Source organism: Loxodonta africana, chromosome 4 (assembly GCF_030014295.1).
Source record: "Loxodonta africana isolate mLoxAfr1 chromosome 4, mLoxAfr1.hap2, whole genome shotgun sequence".
Lineage (NCBI taxonomy): Eukaryota > Metazoa > Chordata > Mammalia > Proboscidea > Elephantidae > Loxodonta > Loxodonta africana.
This window is the reverse complement of record NC_087345.1, coordinates 127046275-127062652: the sequence shown is the minus strand read 5'-3', so window position 1 is coordinate 127062652 and position 16378 is coordinate 127046275. Positions and strand designations below refer to the sequence as shown.

Below are 16378 nucleotides of genomic sequence, written 5' to 3'. Positions count from 1 at the left end.
GACAGGAGGAATACTCCCAGGGCAAGCACTGATGTTTGGGCTTTCAATGTAGCAGTAAGGACAGGGAACCACGTAAAAGTGTAAACATACTAAGGGGCTACTTCCAAAGAAAGTACAGTGAAATGAAGGTAAAACACAATGATAATTTAGCAAGTCGAAATATATGTAATTTAAAGGTGATACTTGGCTTGACTCTTTTGTCAGTTGGTTGGCAGTAAATTTATCAAGAAATAAAATCAGCGTTGAGGGTTGGATTCCTCCCAGCTTGCCCTTGATGGAGTTGGTGAGGTTGGGTGAGTGAGGTGGCCTCTCATTCTTATGGACTCCTTAGAGAATCCTGTAAGCTTCTTACTTTAATAGAAAGTCATCATATTACAAAAGCCATCTTTCTTTCTTGCATTTGTGTCATGCCATTTGAAGACCCTTTGTCTCTGCAAAGTCTTCTTCACCCACTGTTTCACTTCTGCAAAAAAAACCTAACAGAAGGCTATTTCTGGCAATAAAGTTAACCGTAGATAAGATATCTAGACACACAATGGGATTGGGGGGTTATGCAAAGGTTGAAGAGTATGGAGGAGTTGTTAAACTTGAAAAACAGACTACATGAGAAATGCTTAAAAGCCCATCTCACCCTGAAACCGGAAATAGATTTTTTATATGTGTTTCTCATGTGTGTTTATATGATTTTGCCTCTTTTACCCAAAACAACCCCTAACCAAACACCAAAAAGTATAACCCATCCTTAAGTTAGAATTGCACAAAATATGCGTGGTGTTTGGTAAATTTCCAAAAAAAAAAAAAAAAGCTGAAGTTGAAGATTTTGCCTATGGGTGATCTTTTACCAGATATCTAGACTGATACAGAAATGAATGTTAGGATATATGTGCCTGCCCTTAATCAAGGAATTCACCAGGAAACTTCAGGATATATGCTTAAATAGAAATATTCCAAGTGCCCTAGTTGCTGGTGGTAGATGCCTCAGGGAAGGCATAGCAATTCCATTTGGAAATTACAAAAATATGGATATATTCATTTAAAATCAAAACTTCCTACCACAACTACCAGACTTTCCAGGCTATGAGCAAAGGTTTAATTTGTCTTACAGGGCCGGGTTATAGGAAAGCTTTAATTTGGTTATAGGGCTGGGGAGAGAGGGTGGGACTCTCCTGCTTTCCTTTGCACATATTTGATGAGATGTAAAATTAGAAAACTCTTTCCAAAAAGAAATCCTGGTGGCACAGTGGTTAAAGTGCTCAGCTGGTAACCAAAAGGTCAGTGGTTGTAACCTACCAGCCACTCCTCCAGACAGAGGTGTGGCAGTCTGCTTCTGTAAAGATTTATAGCCTTGGAACCCCCTTGAGGCAGTTCTACTCTGTCCTGTGGGGTTGCTATGAGTCGGAATCGATTTGAGGGGAATGGGTTTTTGTCTCTTTCCAAAACATAAACACCCCTTTCACGTTATTTTAATTTATGATTTTCTTTTGCTCCTGGTTTTAATTTTCATAATGGCATCTTACTGGTCTTTTTTGCCTTATTTTTGGTATCTGTGTGCCCCACTTTGTACAGTTTAACCAGAGAAACTAATGGAAGTTATGTATACATATAGACAACTGCAAGTCAAACTATTGGTATATAGATCTGCAGTGAAAATTGTCCTGCTGTCCTAGCTGAACACATTAGTTGGTTCCTTGCTATTATTTGTGGTGTTCTAACTCAAAACTAACAATAATCCTTCCCACCCTATCCACTGTAATTGATCTAGCAAACACTGCTTGTTTGAGTTTAAACCTGCAGAAGCACCACCCCCTTCTTTTTAAGTTGAGTAAGTATCTTTAGTTAAACAGTACTATTCGACTCAATGGCAGTGGGTTTCTGGGTATCCCTAAATGTAGGAGTCCCTGGGTGGTGCAAATGTTTAAGGGCTCAGCTGCTAACTGAAAGGTTGGAGGTTCAAATCCACGCAGAGATGCCTCAGAAGAAATGCCTGGCAATCTGTTTCTGAAAGATCGTACTCATTGAAAACCCTGTGAAACACAGTACTACTCTGACACACATGTGGTTGCCATGAGTTGGAACTGACTTGACAGCAACTGGCTGGGTTTTTGGTTGGTCCCTAAATGTAGATGATTCTCTGAACAAGCTCTGAAATTTTAAGAAGGAAAAAATTGATTTTGAGATGGAGAATGAAGGAACAAGGAGGAAAAAACTAAACGTTGGATCTTTTTGGTTGTTCTTGTTGTATAGTGAAAATATGCAGAGAAATCTTACCCAAAGATTTATTAACTAAATCTAAAACTTGCCTTTTAAGCTACCACTTAGCCCATTTAGCTCACTCTCATTAGATCTAAGTACAGAATCATACTTTTGATTAGATGCTAGGATACTGCTAGAGAAGAAGAAACTTGGATTTAATGTATTGGTGACATTAATTATGTGATTTGGAAAAACTTTTTTTTTTTTTTTTGAGAGAGTTGTTGTTTAAGCCATTCCCCTGGACACAGTTTTTCATTCACTCAGCCTCCTCCTTCCTCTTCACGTGAACAAACCACTGGGATGCATACCTATTGACCCTGTCCAAAGGAAAGCCCTATTTTAAACCTTTCCAGTTGATGTTATAAACCCCAAATGCTAGGGATCTGAAAAACAACTGTATGGAGCGTCTAGAGAGGGAGAAAGCAGGTTGCTCCACCGGTGCTCTGCGTGCCCCTATCACCCTTTTGCTCCCAGCCCCCCTCGATTTCACACCTCCATTCCAAGGTTTCATTGTCTTCCCCCCCCCCCCCTTCTTGCCCTTATTTTTAACAGCAGGAACGAATTTCATATACACCTCCAGAGAGCCCGGTGCCGAATTACGCTTCCTCGACTCCACTTCATGTGCCAGTGCCTCGAGCGCTCAGGATGGAGGAAGACTCGATCCGCCTGCCAGCGCACCTGCGTGAGTATTCGCTGCAAGGCCATGGCTGCCTTGGGGGAGGGGAAGGGGAAGTCGAAGGACCGACCGCCGGAATGACTGAAGGCACCGGGTTGGGGCGGGGGAGGGGGAAGTGCGCCTCAAGGCAGAGAGGGGCGAGCTCTGAGATTGTTTTCAAACGAGTTTGCTGCTTTGTGTAGCTGCTTTGGAAACTTTCGACCCCGTTCCAAAATGGCTTTGATAAACTGGAGATTCCTGCCCCTTGTTTCGTAATGCTGTGTTAATTTCATCTCTGGCTATGATACATTTTAAAAAATTTATCAGGGGGAGAGTGCAATGTATGTCAGAATCAACTGAATCTCCCAGTAGGCAACATGATGGGGCGGGGGGGGGGGTAGTTTGTCTTCTAAGTTCAGACATGCTCCCCATAATTATTTACTTCGACCCTAATTTTGCTCAGTTTCTCTGTTTAGTGTTCAGGCTCACTCCCTGCTTTGTTTTTAAGCAGACTGTGTGTTCCTCCATTCTTCACAGCCTCTCTCTTTTTCCATGCTGGGTACTTTTCATTCCTTCATTTGATATTCCTAGTCCTTTCTCTAGTCCTCTCTTTTCTTCTATTCCCTCTCTCTTGTTTCTCTTGCAGTTGCACTGCTTCAACAACTTTAGTCAGTTTGTAACAGGGCTTTGAACCGGTTTAGTCATGGCCAATAACGCAAAACCGGAACACACACAAATTTTTACAATTTGGTTGCTCTGGAATATGCCCTGGAATGGGAGACTCAGAAGACGCATAGTGAACCGTTTCAGGAGCCTGAGGGATGAGACTGGATTATTGGCTGGACTGTGGAGAGCGACACACATTCAGAGCGGTGCAGTTGGCTGCCATCTTTGAATCTGACAAGAGATTTGGTTACTATGCAACGCTTACGCTGCCCTTGTTATCTAAGAGGGAGATTAGGTTTCTAGCAGGGCTTCAGCCCATAATTTTTCCTTTTCCAGTTTTGCTTCTTGGGCCATGACTGAACTGGGAAGAACCGGTTTGAAGCCTTGGTTTGTAGTATTTCCACCTTTCTCTAGCCCTACCCCTTGCCTCCACCACTTCCAGGGTTTGAAACTGCAATTGGCAACTTGGCAGATCATCAGGACCAACACACCTGTGCTACTAGTGAGAGTCTCCAAAGCTGCTGACACCTGTCTTTTCTTTTTTGTCTTTCTTCCCTGTGCTGCCACCCAGCCCAGGTGATAAATGTGATTGGGGCAGCTGGGAAGAATGAGTCTCCTGATTCCCACCCTGATCAAGGTATCCAAGAAAATGCCAGATTCTTTGGTTTGAATATTATCCCGAGGGCACAAGTCCAGGTTGTGGAGGACACTGGTGGGGGGGGGGGGTCACCTTGGCCCTTCCCAATGACCTAGATAGTACCATGGTCGTGCTTGCCATCTCTGGCATGGTAGTGCTCCCCAGGTTATTCTTCTCTTGTTCCAACCCTTTCTCAGAAGCCATAAGATTGCTTGTTGGACGTGGAGAGCAATAGGAGACAGAGGATGCAGGCTCCTCTTTTCTTTCGGTGTGATAATACAGGAATCAGATGACTGTGGTGGTTGGAGGTACCGGGGGAACATTGTTACCTGCTCCCTTCTGTCCCACAGTGATTTTTACGAGGTGTTGGGGCCCTTGAGAATCCTTTCCCCTCCCCAGCTCCATGTGTCCCTCCGTATTTATGAAGTTGTTACATGATGTGGTCAAGGCATTCCTGCTTCACCTGGGCAGGGAGGTAAAAGTTCATGCTCCCATTCTACTACCTTCTTAAAGAAGTGCCTGGGACTGCAAAGGTGCCAAGGTCATGACTTTTATAAACCCAAGTGTTAAGGCACCAGTGAAGCAGATGTGACTGAAAAAGAAACAGCAGTCAGATATTAGCAAAATTTCCTCCAGAAGCCCTCTAGGTACCAAGATACGGAAATGAGCAAAACAGAAAAAATCCTTGTAGAGCTTAAATTCTTGTAGGGGGAGGAAAAAAAAAATTGTGAACACTTCTTTCTAACAGGCTAAGGTTTCTTTCATAACTTTTTATTCCTATATTTTGAGACATCCTCCAAGGGGACCCTAACTCCTAGTTTGCCTCTGGATGCCATTACATATGTAAGCTTTTTTACCATTTTTTTTTTTTTAAAAACCATAGTACGTAGTACTCTTTGACCACAGTACATAGCCCCTCCATAAGAAATTATCATGGTGAATGATACTGAACTGGCAGTCAGGAGACCTTAACTCTTAACTAGTTCTGCTGTAAACTAGCTGTTTGGCTGTGGGTCAGTCATTAAACTCAGTTTTCGTCCTGTACAATATTATGGTTGGATAAGAGAATCTTTAACAGCCCTCCTAACTTTAAAGATTTTTGATTCTCATCTAAAGTGACATTCTCCCTGTTCACAACTGTTTCTTCCATAGTAACACTTCAGTTTTTTTCTTGACTAAACAGTTGCCTAATTGAGCCATGTCTGTCCTGCTTACCACTGTTTTACCAGACCCTACTCTTTGCCTAATGCACAATAATAATACCGAACGTTTATTGTGGAATTACCCTGTACCAGGCATTATGTAAAGTCGTATGCATAAATTATTTAATTCCCACAACAATACCTGTAAAGTAGGTATTGCTTTTGTCCCCATGTCATACATAAGAAATTTAGGGATTAGAGAATTTAAGTAACTTGCCAAGGTAACGCAGCTAGTAAGAGGTCTCAGTCTCAGGTCTGTCTGACTCCAGAGCCTAAGTTTTTATCCAGTATGCCACTATGTAAGTATGTGTTTAATAAATATTTTTTATATGGATGGATGAATTTAGGGTGTCATTTAGCCGGTATTCACCGATGGTGGCCATAGCAGTAGTTTACAGCTAGAATCTGTTCTAACTGGTCAATCAGTTGTTTAATATTTTGCATATCACCCTTGGATGGATGCTTGGATCCCTGCACAGATAATTATCAGATTTAGGGCTGTGGTGTATTACTGCTGATCTTGGAATATAATTGTCAGATTATGGATTCAGGCCAGGGTGAGGATTTTGCCTGAGTGGCTACTCTGATGGCCTAACTTTAGATACCTCTCCTTGGTAATCCACATGAGCCCTGCTGTGACTCCATTGGTTCCTACATCTGGAATGAATCCCCTGAAAGTGGAGGTTCCCAGGCTTTTATTGTTTGCCCTCAGCGGGGCTTTCCAAAAGAGGCTGAGCTCCCCTCCTCTCTCTGCTGTTCCAGGGCTCGGCTGCTCGTCATGCTGCTTGAGAAACATCTCATGTACCCCCTGTGATGATTGTGGCTGTGCCACACACTTGAAGAAGCATCTCAGCTGGGTTTCCAAACCTAAGAGAAAATAAATATTCTAACAAGGGAATAGGGTTATTGCTTTTAATCTGAGATTCCAGACAGTTCCCAGTGGAATGCTCATGGAAAGTACGGGGAAGAATCTGGAAGCCAAGACAGCAGCAGGACATTTATGGTATTACTAGGTTAAAGGCATTTTTAGTTGCACGTTTTAAAGAGATAACTCACCAGACTGGCCTGCCGCAGAGTGACTTCTTGTCACCATTTATCCTCAGTAATTTCCAGATAAACCGTTCCTTTTAATTCTCTCTTTTCTTTACTTCTTAAATCAAAATATATCCTTTCCTGGGTAGGGGATACCCACTGGCGTGGAGTTAATTCCAACTCATAGTGACCCTATAGGACAGGGTTGAACTGCCCCATAGGGTTTCGAAGGCTCTAATCTTTACAGAAGCAGACTGCCACTTCTTTCTCCTGCCAGACAAGCGCTTACCCACTGCACCACCAGGGCTCCTTCTGGGTGGGAGATAGGGGAGTAGATTATAACATTTAAGATTCTCACACTGAGGGTTTCTGATAGTTTTGTTCTGCAAATACAATGCTATACCCAAACTGAGGACACTCTGTGACAAATTAGCAGGCTATTGAGAAGTAGAAAGTGATACCTCTCCCCTATGTTTGCCTACATAAAAGCAAAGTGATAAATAGAACGAAGTGTTAAGTGGTGATTATGGAGGACTTGATTCAAGACTGGCAGGGCAGTCGGGGACTAGGAAAGGAGGAGAACTAAGGGGAGAAGGACCAGCCCATGCGAGCCTGGACTGACTCACACAATGCCCAAATTTTTTGAACACTGTTCTGCAGTAGTTTCCTGAAACTGCCCTGATTTACCAGGAGAGCAAGCAGGAGTCTGGGAGTATGCTTATTGAGAGGATAGAAAGGGCTTTTTTTTCTTTTTTCTTCTTTTTCCATAAAGGATACTGATTTTTTTTTTTTTAAGCTTGAGGTTATAGAAGGGCTGAAATACAGCAGTTGTAACAAGTAGATTTTAAAAAAAGGTGTTTTCTTCTTTAAAGGGACTATTAGCCTTTCATGGTACAGTGAACCTTTAAAGGACCAAGGACCCCCAAGGGTGCCTAAGCAAGATCATGCTCTCTGACAGACTGTTATCTGGAACAAGGGGTATCTTTTTCCATTTTTCACTAGGGGCCAAGCCTCCACTCAAGGGATGGACTTTTTCTAATTTGTCTGCTCCAAAGGCTGCTTTTTTATAAATTCATGGTGTAGTTAGGCCTGAGGGGGACAGAAATTCACACAAAATGCTAACCTGCATATTTGCAGAGAGCTACGCGGTATTCTCAGCAGCCATTTGTGTGACACTCAGCCACAAACAGTGATACCAGGCCTGCCCATACGAAAATAAGTATATTTCAGATTCATTAGACAGAACTTAAATAATTAAATGTCTTGTCTTTAAGTTTCTTTTCACATTGTCATTTCATATTTAGTTGATTTAGTCACATCTAGATTTAATCACATCTGATCACAAGTTGACATTATACCATTTGCCCAAAGACTTTGCATTTTGTGGCACCACTTTCGCCTTCTACAAACCCTGTGAACTGATACTTCAATGTCCGAACCTAGAACTCATTCATCATATTTAATAGGGCTATGGTTAGTGATATTACAGGTTAATAAATAGCCATAATAGCTGCTTGGAGTTTTCTAGAATCGGAACACCAGAAATAGTCCCTTGGCTCTACTTCCTTTCCTTGTGAATCTTTCAATATTCTTATATTACTACTCTGGCTTGTGTGTGTTTAATAATTTAATTTCATGCCTTCCTTTGGAAATGTTACCTTGCTGCTCACTCACTTGGCTATTTTGCACTCTCAGCAGAGTAATTGTGTTTAAAAGTCACATGACCAGCAAAGCTCTATTAGGAGGGGAGGGCAAAAATGGACTCAGTGTCTCTCTTTTTCATTGGTTGAAACAACAATTTTATATACTTTCAAGTTATTTTGGTTCCCAGAGAAAGAAGCAAAAATGGGAGTTCAGTATAATCATAGTTCGTGTTGGTATGCTGATAATGTGTTCATATATATTATTGGCTCATTTAATCATTCAGCAGTCTTTGAAGTGGGTGTTATTAATTCTCTTTGATTGGTGAGGTGACTGTGGCGTAGACAGGCTAACTAAATTATCCAGGTTCACACGACACAGGAAGGTCCTAATGCTTTTTCCACTTAACACGTCACCATTTGGCTTTCTTAGGAGGGAACAGAATGGCAGAGTCTTGTGTAGGACTTGAAAGTAGCAGCCTTAGCAGCCCTGCTGACTCTTGGGGTCTGGGCAAATATGGGAGCAGAGCTTAGGGGTAGGTATGGCTTTAGTGATGTCACTTGACCGCTAATTTGCATAAACCTCCAGCAAGCCAGCTTCCCCCACTCAATAGGATGAGGGAGAAAGTGCCAGGAGCCTGTTACTGCGGACAGTTCATTCTGGTTTTGCTCACGTGTTTCTGCTGTTCCTCCTTCTTTACTCTCTTGTGAGCTCAGGTTGAGCTTCAACTTATCTCTGCAACTAAAGAGACAATACTGGTTATGAAGATCTCAGAGGCCAGCTGTGGGAGTGGGGCTTACCCTAAAACCCACGTTTTCTGTTATTTCACCAGGGATGTCTTCCTGGAAGCAGGGTCCCATTCCTTTTTGGAGTTCCCAAACAAAACTTGCTAATAGAAAGGGCACGGGGTCAGATAGACCTGGGTGGACTTGAACTCCAGGGCTGCCTTTCTCTTAGATTTCTAACAGCATTTAGTGATGAAGGTAAGATCAGAGCTAATTTCTGTGTAACACCTAACACAGTGTGTGGCATGTGGTGGCCAGATAACACACTAGAATACTATTGCAGTTTTCAAGGCTCATAAATAGTTTATTTAGGAGGTGGCTTTCCCATCTTCAAAGCACATTTTGGCCAAGGGATGCATGTAAGTCCTTATTTACCTGTTTCATTAAAGAAAGGGCCTGGAGTTCTGTCTACATAGTATTACAATGGAAATAATCTTGATTTTCTAAGTGCTTTTTAGGATTTCTGGGAACTCAGTTCTGCTCTAGGACACTTCACCCCAGGGTCTTTTATTTAGTTACATAAATACCTATGCCACATCTGTGCTTCAGTCTGGAACTTTGTCTTCACTAGTCTTGCCTGAATCTGTCAGTAAGTCTTCTTCCTCAGCCTTCCCCACCTTCTTCTACAACCTATCAAATCCACATCCCCCCACCCGCCGTCCTTTGCCATTATCTGTGTTCCAAAAATGGCCTCTCTTCACACAGCTGCCTGTGACGTGTGGTGACATCACCAACAGAGTTGAGGCAGGGACATGGGGAAGAGGGCTTCATTCTCGGTCAGGCTCTTGACAAAGCAATAATTACTTTTACCAAAATTGGACAGCCATTAATATTTTATACTCTTTTCCCCCTTAAGCCTTCTTTTGGGTGCCTTTACTTTTTTACATTCAAATGTTGGAAGGATTTCTACTTTACCAGCAACACATGGGGCTGTACAAGGGCCCTGGTTAACGGCTTCAAACAGCTTGAAGAGAAAAAACAGCCTGCAACAGAACAGCCAGGATACTTTGGAAGGGAAATTTCCTTTTTGGGTTTGCTGTCTGAAAGAATTTCCGATGCAGGCAGACATTAATTCCTAGCTCCATGCTTCCTGATAAGGAAGCGGCTTCAATAGATGCAGCTATTTATAGATGCCTTAAAAAAATACACACACACACACATAGAGGTTTATTGACTTTTTTCTTTTACTTCACATCTCATGCAGTGAGCTCTGTGTACATTTAAGGCAGTTCCTCCAGCAGAAGCTCTGACAAAGTGGCTCTGATCTTGGGGGGAATAGAGAGGGGACATGAGGAAGAAGAATGGCAGAGCTGTCTCTTTAGCTCTCGCTTTCCTTGGAATTCTGAAACAGACATTGGGAAGCTACTGGCAATTGGTTTCCCTGACTAGTGCCACGGGTTATTTATGTGAGCCCAGAGATGTCCAGATGTATTCTAGACCCAACATTGAATGTTTCTGATGGACTACGGGAGTTTAGGTGCTTGGCTGCTAACCAAAAGGTTGGAGGTTAGAGTCTACCCAGAGGCATGTTGGAAGAAAGGCCTGGTGATCCACTGCCAACAGATCACAGCCATGAAACCCCCACGAAGCACAGTTCTACTCTGGCACACATGGGATCACCATGAGTTGGTATGATAAAGATTCAGTATGATGTTGGTTTGAGCTATACTTTCCTCAGTTACGCCCCACCTCCTCTTGATTATCACCAAGTGTTGATTGAGCTGAATATATATAAAATATGATCAAGTTTCCATTCTTAAATAATAGATATTTTCTCCCATTTTGCCTGAGTGAAGCCTCATCAGTAACTCAGAGTCCTGGAGTTTCTGGCTAGAATGACACTGACAGCGTCATCCTTATACTTTTGCCGAGGTAAATGTTACCAAGGACCTTTGGACATTACTGATTTCACTGTTGGCATAGGTGGATTTTGATTCCCGGTTGCCTATACCATGTGTGAGTATTTTAGGGCTCTTTCTTCTAGTATTTTCTGAGCGTAAGGGTAGAACAGGATTTGAGAGATTTAAATGGTTCCTGACTCCAGCCACATGCTAACAGTAAATTCCTGACTATAATGAGTCACCCTGCCCCAGAATTTACTGCTTTGTCTTGGGTGAGTGGCCTAAACCCCAACCTTTTTGAAATTAGTCTCTATTTCTTCTTTCTATAGATCATGGATACTAGTAACCCTCAAATGGGGCTCTAAGATGCCAGTGATAGAAATGTATATTACACGTATAGATAATGGATAAAGAGCTGTAGATGTGTGGTAGGTGCAGATTGGATGCCTAGAAAGAAAAGTCTACCCATGTAGGGCAGCATAGGAAACACTTTATATCACCAGTTCAGCTGGGGCTGAATTATTTACTGTTAGCGTATAGGCACTATAGGGTCGTTATGAGTCGGAATCGACTCAACGGGACTGGGTTTTCTGGTTTTAACATTCACTGAGTGAAGGTTTATAAGGAAAAACACAGTAAACTTTTTTTTTCGATTCTGGTAAAAAATATATATGTAACAAAACATTTGCCTATTCAATAATTTGTAAGTGTGTAATTCAGAGACATTAGTTATGTTCATCATGTTGAGTAACCATTATCACTATCCTTTTCCAAATTGTTCCACCACCATTAACGTTGCCCCTGAGCAATGACTCCTCCCTTTCCCCTCCCTCCCACCCTTGGTAACCACTAATAAGCTTTGTTCTCTACATTTGCCCAGCTCATAAATGGGATCTATATAGTATTTGTCCTTTTGTGACTGACTGACTTAATTCGCTCAGTATATATAATATTTTCAAGTTTCACCCATGCTGTACCATGTATCAGGACTTCATTTGTCTTTATCGCTGAGTAATATTCTATTTTATATGTGTATATATATATATATAACATTTTGTTTACCCATTCATATATCGATGAACATTTAGGTTGTTTCCACCTTTTGTCTATTGTGAATGATGTTGCAGTGAACAATGGTGTATACATTCATTTTTTTTTTTTTAAGGTACCTAGAATAAGTATTAAAGGGTGTTGGATATCTCTATCTTAAGAAAAATTACAGCAGTATCAGGGAGTTTATGTGGCCCTACTTTAGAAGGAACAGTGTTAGGATTTAATTACCCATTTCTTTTCTGGGAGTGGCTTACCTTTGTAAATGTATTACCTTTTTTGTCATCATTCCTCACCTGAAGCTATGCCAGGACAAGGCCAGCTAACTGGAGCTGCATTTCTCTTTAGGGACTGTTCTGAGGTCAGCTGTGTTTAAGATCATAAGGCTACCTCAGAGAATCTCTGTGGCAGTAATGTGTGGGATAAGTAATGATAAACCAAAAAACGAAACCAAACCCTTTGCCATCGAGCCAATTCTGATTCATAGTGACCCTATAGGACAGAGTAGAACTGCCCCATAGAGTTTCCAGGAAGCGCCTGGTAAATTTGAACTGCCAACCTTAGCCTTTTGGTTAGCAGCTGTAGCTTTTAACCACTGCGCCACCAGGGTTTCCAAGTAATAATAGTCACTACTCTTTATGGAGCACTTCCTGTGTACTAGGAACTTTGTTATTGTGAATAATCACAAGTACTTGTAAAGTAGATATTACATATCTGTGTTATAGAGGAAGAAACTGAGGTTCAGAAGTGGCAAATGATTTGGTAAAGGTCATTGAGAAAGAGAGTAGAGCAGCCATGATTTGAATCCAGATTCAATTCTAAAGCTCAAGATTTTTTTTCACTCCGCAATGTTGTCCTCTTAAAAGTATTAAGAACTGATGAAGTCATGTCTTTCCAGCTGTTGGTTACCAAAAACCAAACCCACTGCTGTCAAGTCAATTGCGACTACATTGGGCTTTCAAGGCTGGAAATCTTTATGGAAGCAGACTGCCACATCTTTCTTAAGTGCTTTAACCACTGAACCACTAGGACTTCTTAGCTGTTTATTAGAAGAAGATTTAAGCTAACAGATTGGTTAAAAACAATTTGAAGTGAAATCTATATAAACTACTGACAAGAAGGTCCAAAGGGATATAATTGGAGACATAAACTAAATTATCTTTTGAATTTAGAGGAAGATAAATTGTCAAATCCAATCCTCTCTGCAGACTGCTATCTGCAACAGTTTCAGATATTTGCATAAATTCTGGAGTGTTAGAACAAAATTAAGTGAAATAAAAAAAAAGTTCCTTTTGTCTACTGTTTCCCATCTTTTCAAAAGAGATCATCTACTTCCTAGGTATTAATAAACAGTAAGAAAGATGACATGCTGAAATAAAGATTATATTAATGGATTCACAAAACACAACTTCCTATTACTTTTTGTTAAACTGATATTCAGAAGAATTATCTAACATTTTGGTGCCTTAGTTTACCCAGATAGCACATGTGCTGGAAAACTCTTTTCTGGGGACCAGTACTCTGAGCTCTAGCCCAGTGTGGCCATTAACATTGTCACTCCTAACACGTCATTCCTTCTTCCAGGGCTGCAGTTTCTCATCTGTAAAGCAAAGTAGTCTTGATTACATGATTCCTGAGGTTCTTCCCAGCTCAAATGTTTCATTGTTCACTAACTCCAGAAGAAAAATAAAAGGGATATTAGCAGTGACACATTATCTATAAATGCTAAGTATCATAATCGTTCACTTGATTTCCAGTGCTCAACATCAAATTTTAGTGTAGATGGTGATATTTCGATGATGCAGGAAATTGTATTATACTTTAGCTGTGATTATTTTTCGAGGATGCCCTCCTGCAAGGAAATATGGAAATTCAATGCCTGACTCTGTTGGATGCTTCCCTATGCTGCCCAAGCTTGAGATCAGGTTAATGCTTTTATGGGATGGGAACTGGAGCCAGCTCCTAAGCCTTGCTGGTTTCCTGAAGGCAGCCTCAGCCACTCTGTCCTTATGCTCATTCCCTGGACCTGGCAGCTAAATCACAAGCTGCCTCCCCGTTCCCCTCTGGCCTGAGCGTTATCTGTGAGCTGGCCTTTTGCCTACTCCATTACACACAGGTGTAGCCTCTGGTAATGATCTACTTGACCCCAAACTGTGTGATTTGTGGGAATCCCCTCCACGATTTGAGGCATGTTTGCCTTTCATGTAACCTATAAAAATAAAATCTGCAGTTCCCTCCCTTTCTCGGTGGCATCCACTGGATTTCTGGCTTTACAGAGCCAGCTGATCTGTGCGGATAGGCCACGCTCTCCTCCTCCTCCAGCCAGCCCCATAGCACATGCACAATTAATACTGCATTAATTAATTATGGGGGAAAAAAAAGCAGTTGGCAAGAAAACGAAGGCTTTCAGCTTCTAAAGTGAAGGCTTTGATGCGGAGCTTTAAAGTACATTTCCATCCGCCTCAGCCAGCAGAGAGAATCTGTGACACTTGTACCATCCCCTGGGCATGAAAACTCACACCCAAGAACTATTTCTAAATAGAGGCCCCAAACTAGTTAGTAGAATCATGTCCTTGGTGCCGCAGGCTGTGAAAAGGGGGTGTAGGATTAGGGAGAAAAGAATTGCCTAGAGCAGTAGTGGTTCACAAACAAAGCTGATGAGGGGTTTTATTTTGTCCCCTTAAGTAGCTCTTGGGTCATCAACATCAAGAGCTCTTTGTAGAGAAACAAATATGAGCAGATGATTTGGTGACAACCCCCTCGAGGAAGCAAAACAACTCTCTCCTTCCTCCTTGCATGCTTTACTTCAGGAAGTAGCCCTAAGGCAGTGCAAGTTCCCAAACCTGTTACTCTGATGACCTGGAGGTTAATCTAGTTTGGGCGTTATTTTCCTACTAAATGTGAACAAAATGGAAGAGAAAATGTTTTCCTTTCCTTTTCATTCTGATTTCTTCCACACAGTTGTTCTTTTGGACTGAACTCCCACACTTAGACTTTTCATTTCTTGTGTGAGGTGCCAGTGAAGCCGCCTCACAAAATCCACTTCCTGGGCAGATAGTTCTTGTTCCCCTCGTTACAACTCTGTCAGGCGTCTGTATAGGGCTCTTGGTGACCTTAAAACTTGGCCAAGATTCAAATATTACCCAGATATTTAGGGTTTTATTTAAAGGGTTTTTAGGAACACAAGAGTAGAAATCCCCTGAGTAAGAGTGTCCTCACTTCAGACTCATGAGTTATAAATGTTCTTCTAAAATACACTTTAATTCCCTGATCAGGTGCTGAGAGGAGTCTCTTAAAAACTTAAAAAAGGTATAAAATTTGTTTTTATGAAATAAATTTTTTATAAAACTCTTTTTAAATTTTAGACAAAATTTTTCTTCCCATGAAATGGCTGTGTATATGTGTGTGAGAGAGAGAAAACAAGCATGAGAGCATGCTTTGGTTTGAATTGTCTCACAGCTATTACTCTAAATGTCTGCTTCACAAGGCTTCTTTGATGCTTCCTACCACCCAAAGTGATCCAGGGAAAAAACTTGAATAAATACAACTGGGCCTTGTAGCGTTGACATTGTACATCCAGCTGTATAGCAATCCCATGTCTGGTACTTCTTTATTTGCCGAAAGAGTATTGAGATTCAGAAAGTGACCGGCTTCTAAATTTTTATTGTCCAGCTAGTACTACTTTAGGCCCCAGGACAGAGAGCTTATAGTGGTCTCTAAACAGGCGGTGTATATGGTCACCCAGATGTGGTGATTTAAAGAGTGCCCTGAACTTAAAATATCTTCCAAGAAGAATTACCTAGATGCCTGAAATTCCATTAAGATACATTTCTTTTGGATCAGGCATTGTTTCTACCAACCTCCACTTTTAAAAGTAAATAGCTTAGATAGGGATAATTAATATTTAAGTCTCTGATATCCTACTGAAAATTAGTTTATCAAATTTTTTGCATCTTTTCAAGTGGAAGGACCTAGGTCAGAGTAGAAGTGCAGGGGAAGTCACAGAACTAGAAATAAACTCCATAATTTTGCTTTCTCCATGTTGGAGATAGACATCAGACTACATGGAGAGTCCATGCTCCTTGATTTAGATAAAACATTGTGAAGCTGAACCTCTGAGGCCAAGATGAGCAGTCTGCTACTTAACAGGTGTAGGTTGTGAGACATCACCAGCGTTAGTATTGGTGGAATAAAGTTGGACCCCTCTAGGACAGTACTAGCTTGAGAATGTGCAAGTCATTTCCTTGAGAGGAGTAGTGAATTTTGGGGTATAAATCTGAACCCTTAAGCCTTTCCACCATTCTTACCAAAATGTAGCCATTCTGATCTCTTAGGATGGCATAGTGGTTAAGAGTTTGGCTCCTAACCAAAAGGTCGGTAATTTGAATCCACCAGCTGCTCCTTTGAAACCCTGTGGGGCAGTTCTGCTCTGTCCTATAGAGTCGCTATGAGTTGGAATCAACTCAGCAGCAATGGGCTGGGTTTTTTGTTTTAGGTGACTAAATTCTTTATCATAGTGCCAAGACCATGCAGATGTGTAAGGGAACCTGTTAATCAAAGTCTTGAAGTGAAGTGGTCAAAAGTATCTTCACCCTTGGGAAAGTTTAAGAAGCTAG

The 16378-nt window shown here is 41.5% G+C and overlaps 1 protein-coding gene across 3 annotated transcripts in view; it reads left to right on the top strand.

Annotated features, from left to right (window-relative positions):
* The window catches only part of ETV6 (ETS variant transcription factor 6), a 300336-nt gene that overhangs the window by 119567 nt on the left and 164391 nt on the right, over positions 1–16378 (top strand). Inside the window, exon 2 of one of the 3 annotated variants that reach the window (XM_023554362.2) lies at positions 2809–2935. The exons of 1 other annotated variant lie outside the window; for it this stretch is intronic. In XM_023554362.2, the coding sequence (XP_023410130.1) occupies positions 2809–2935 (127 nt within the window). Of the gene's footprint in view, positions 1–2805; positions 2936–16378 lie in introns of all 3 variants that reach the window. One more of the 3 variants, XM_010594975.3, reaches the window with a different exon arrangement.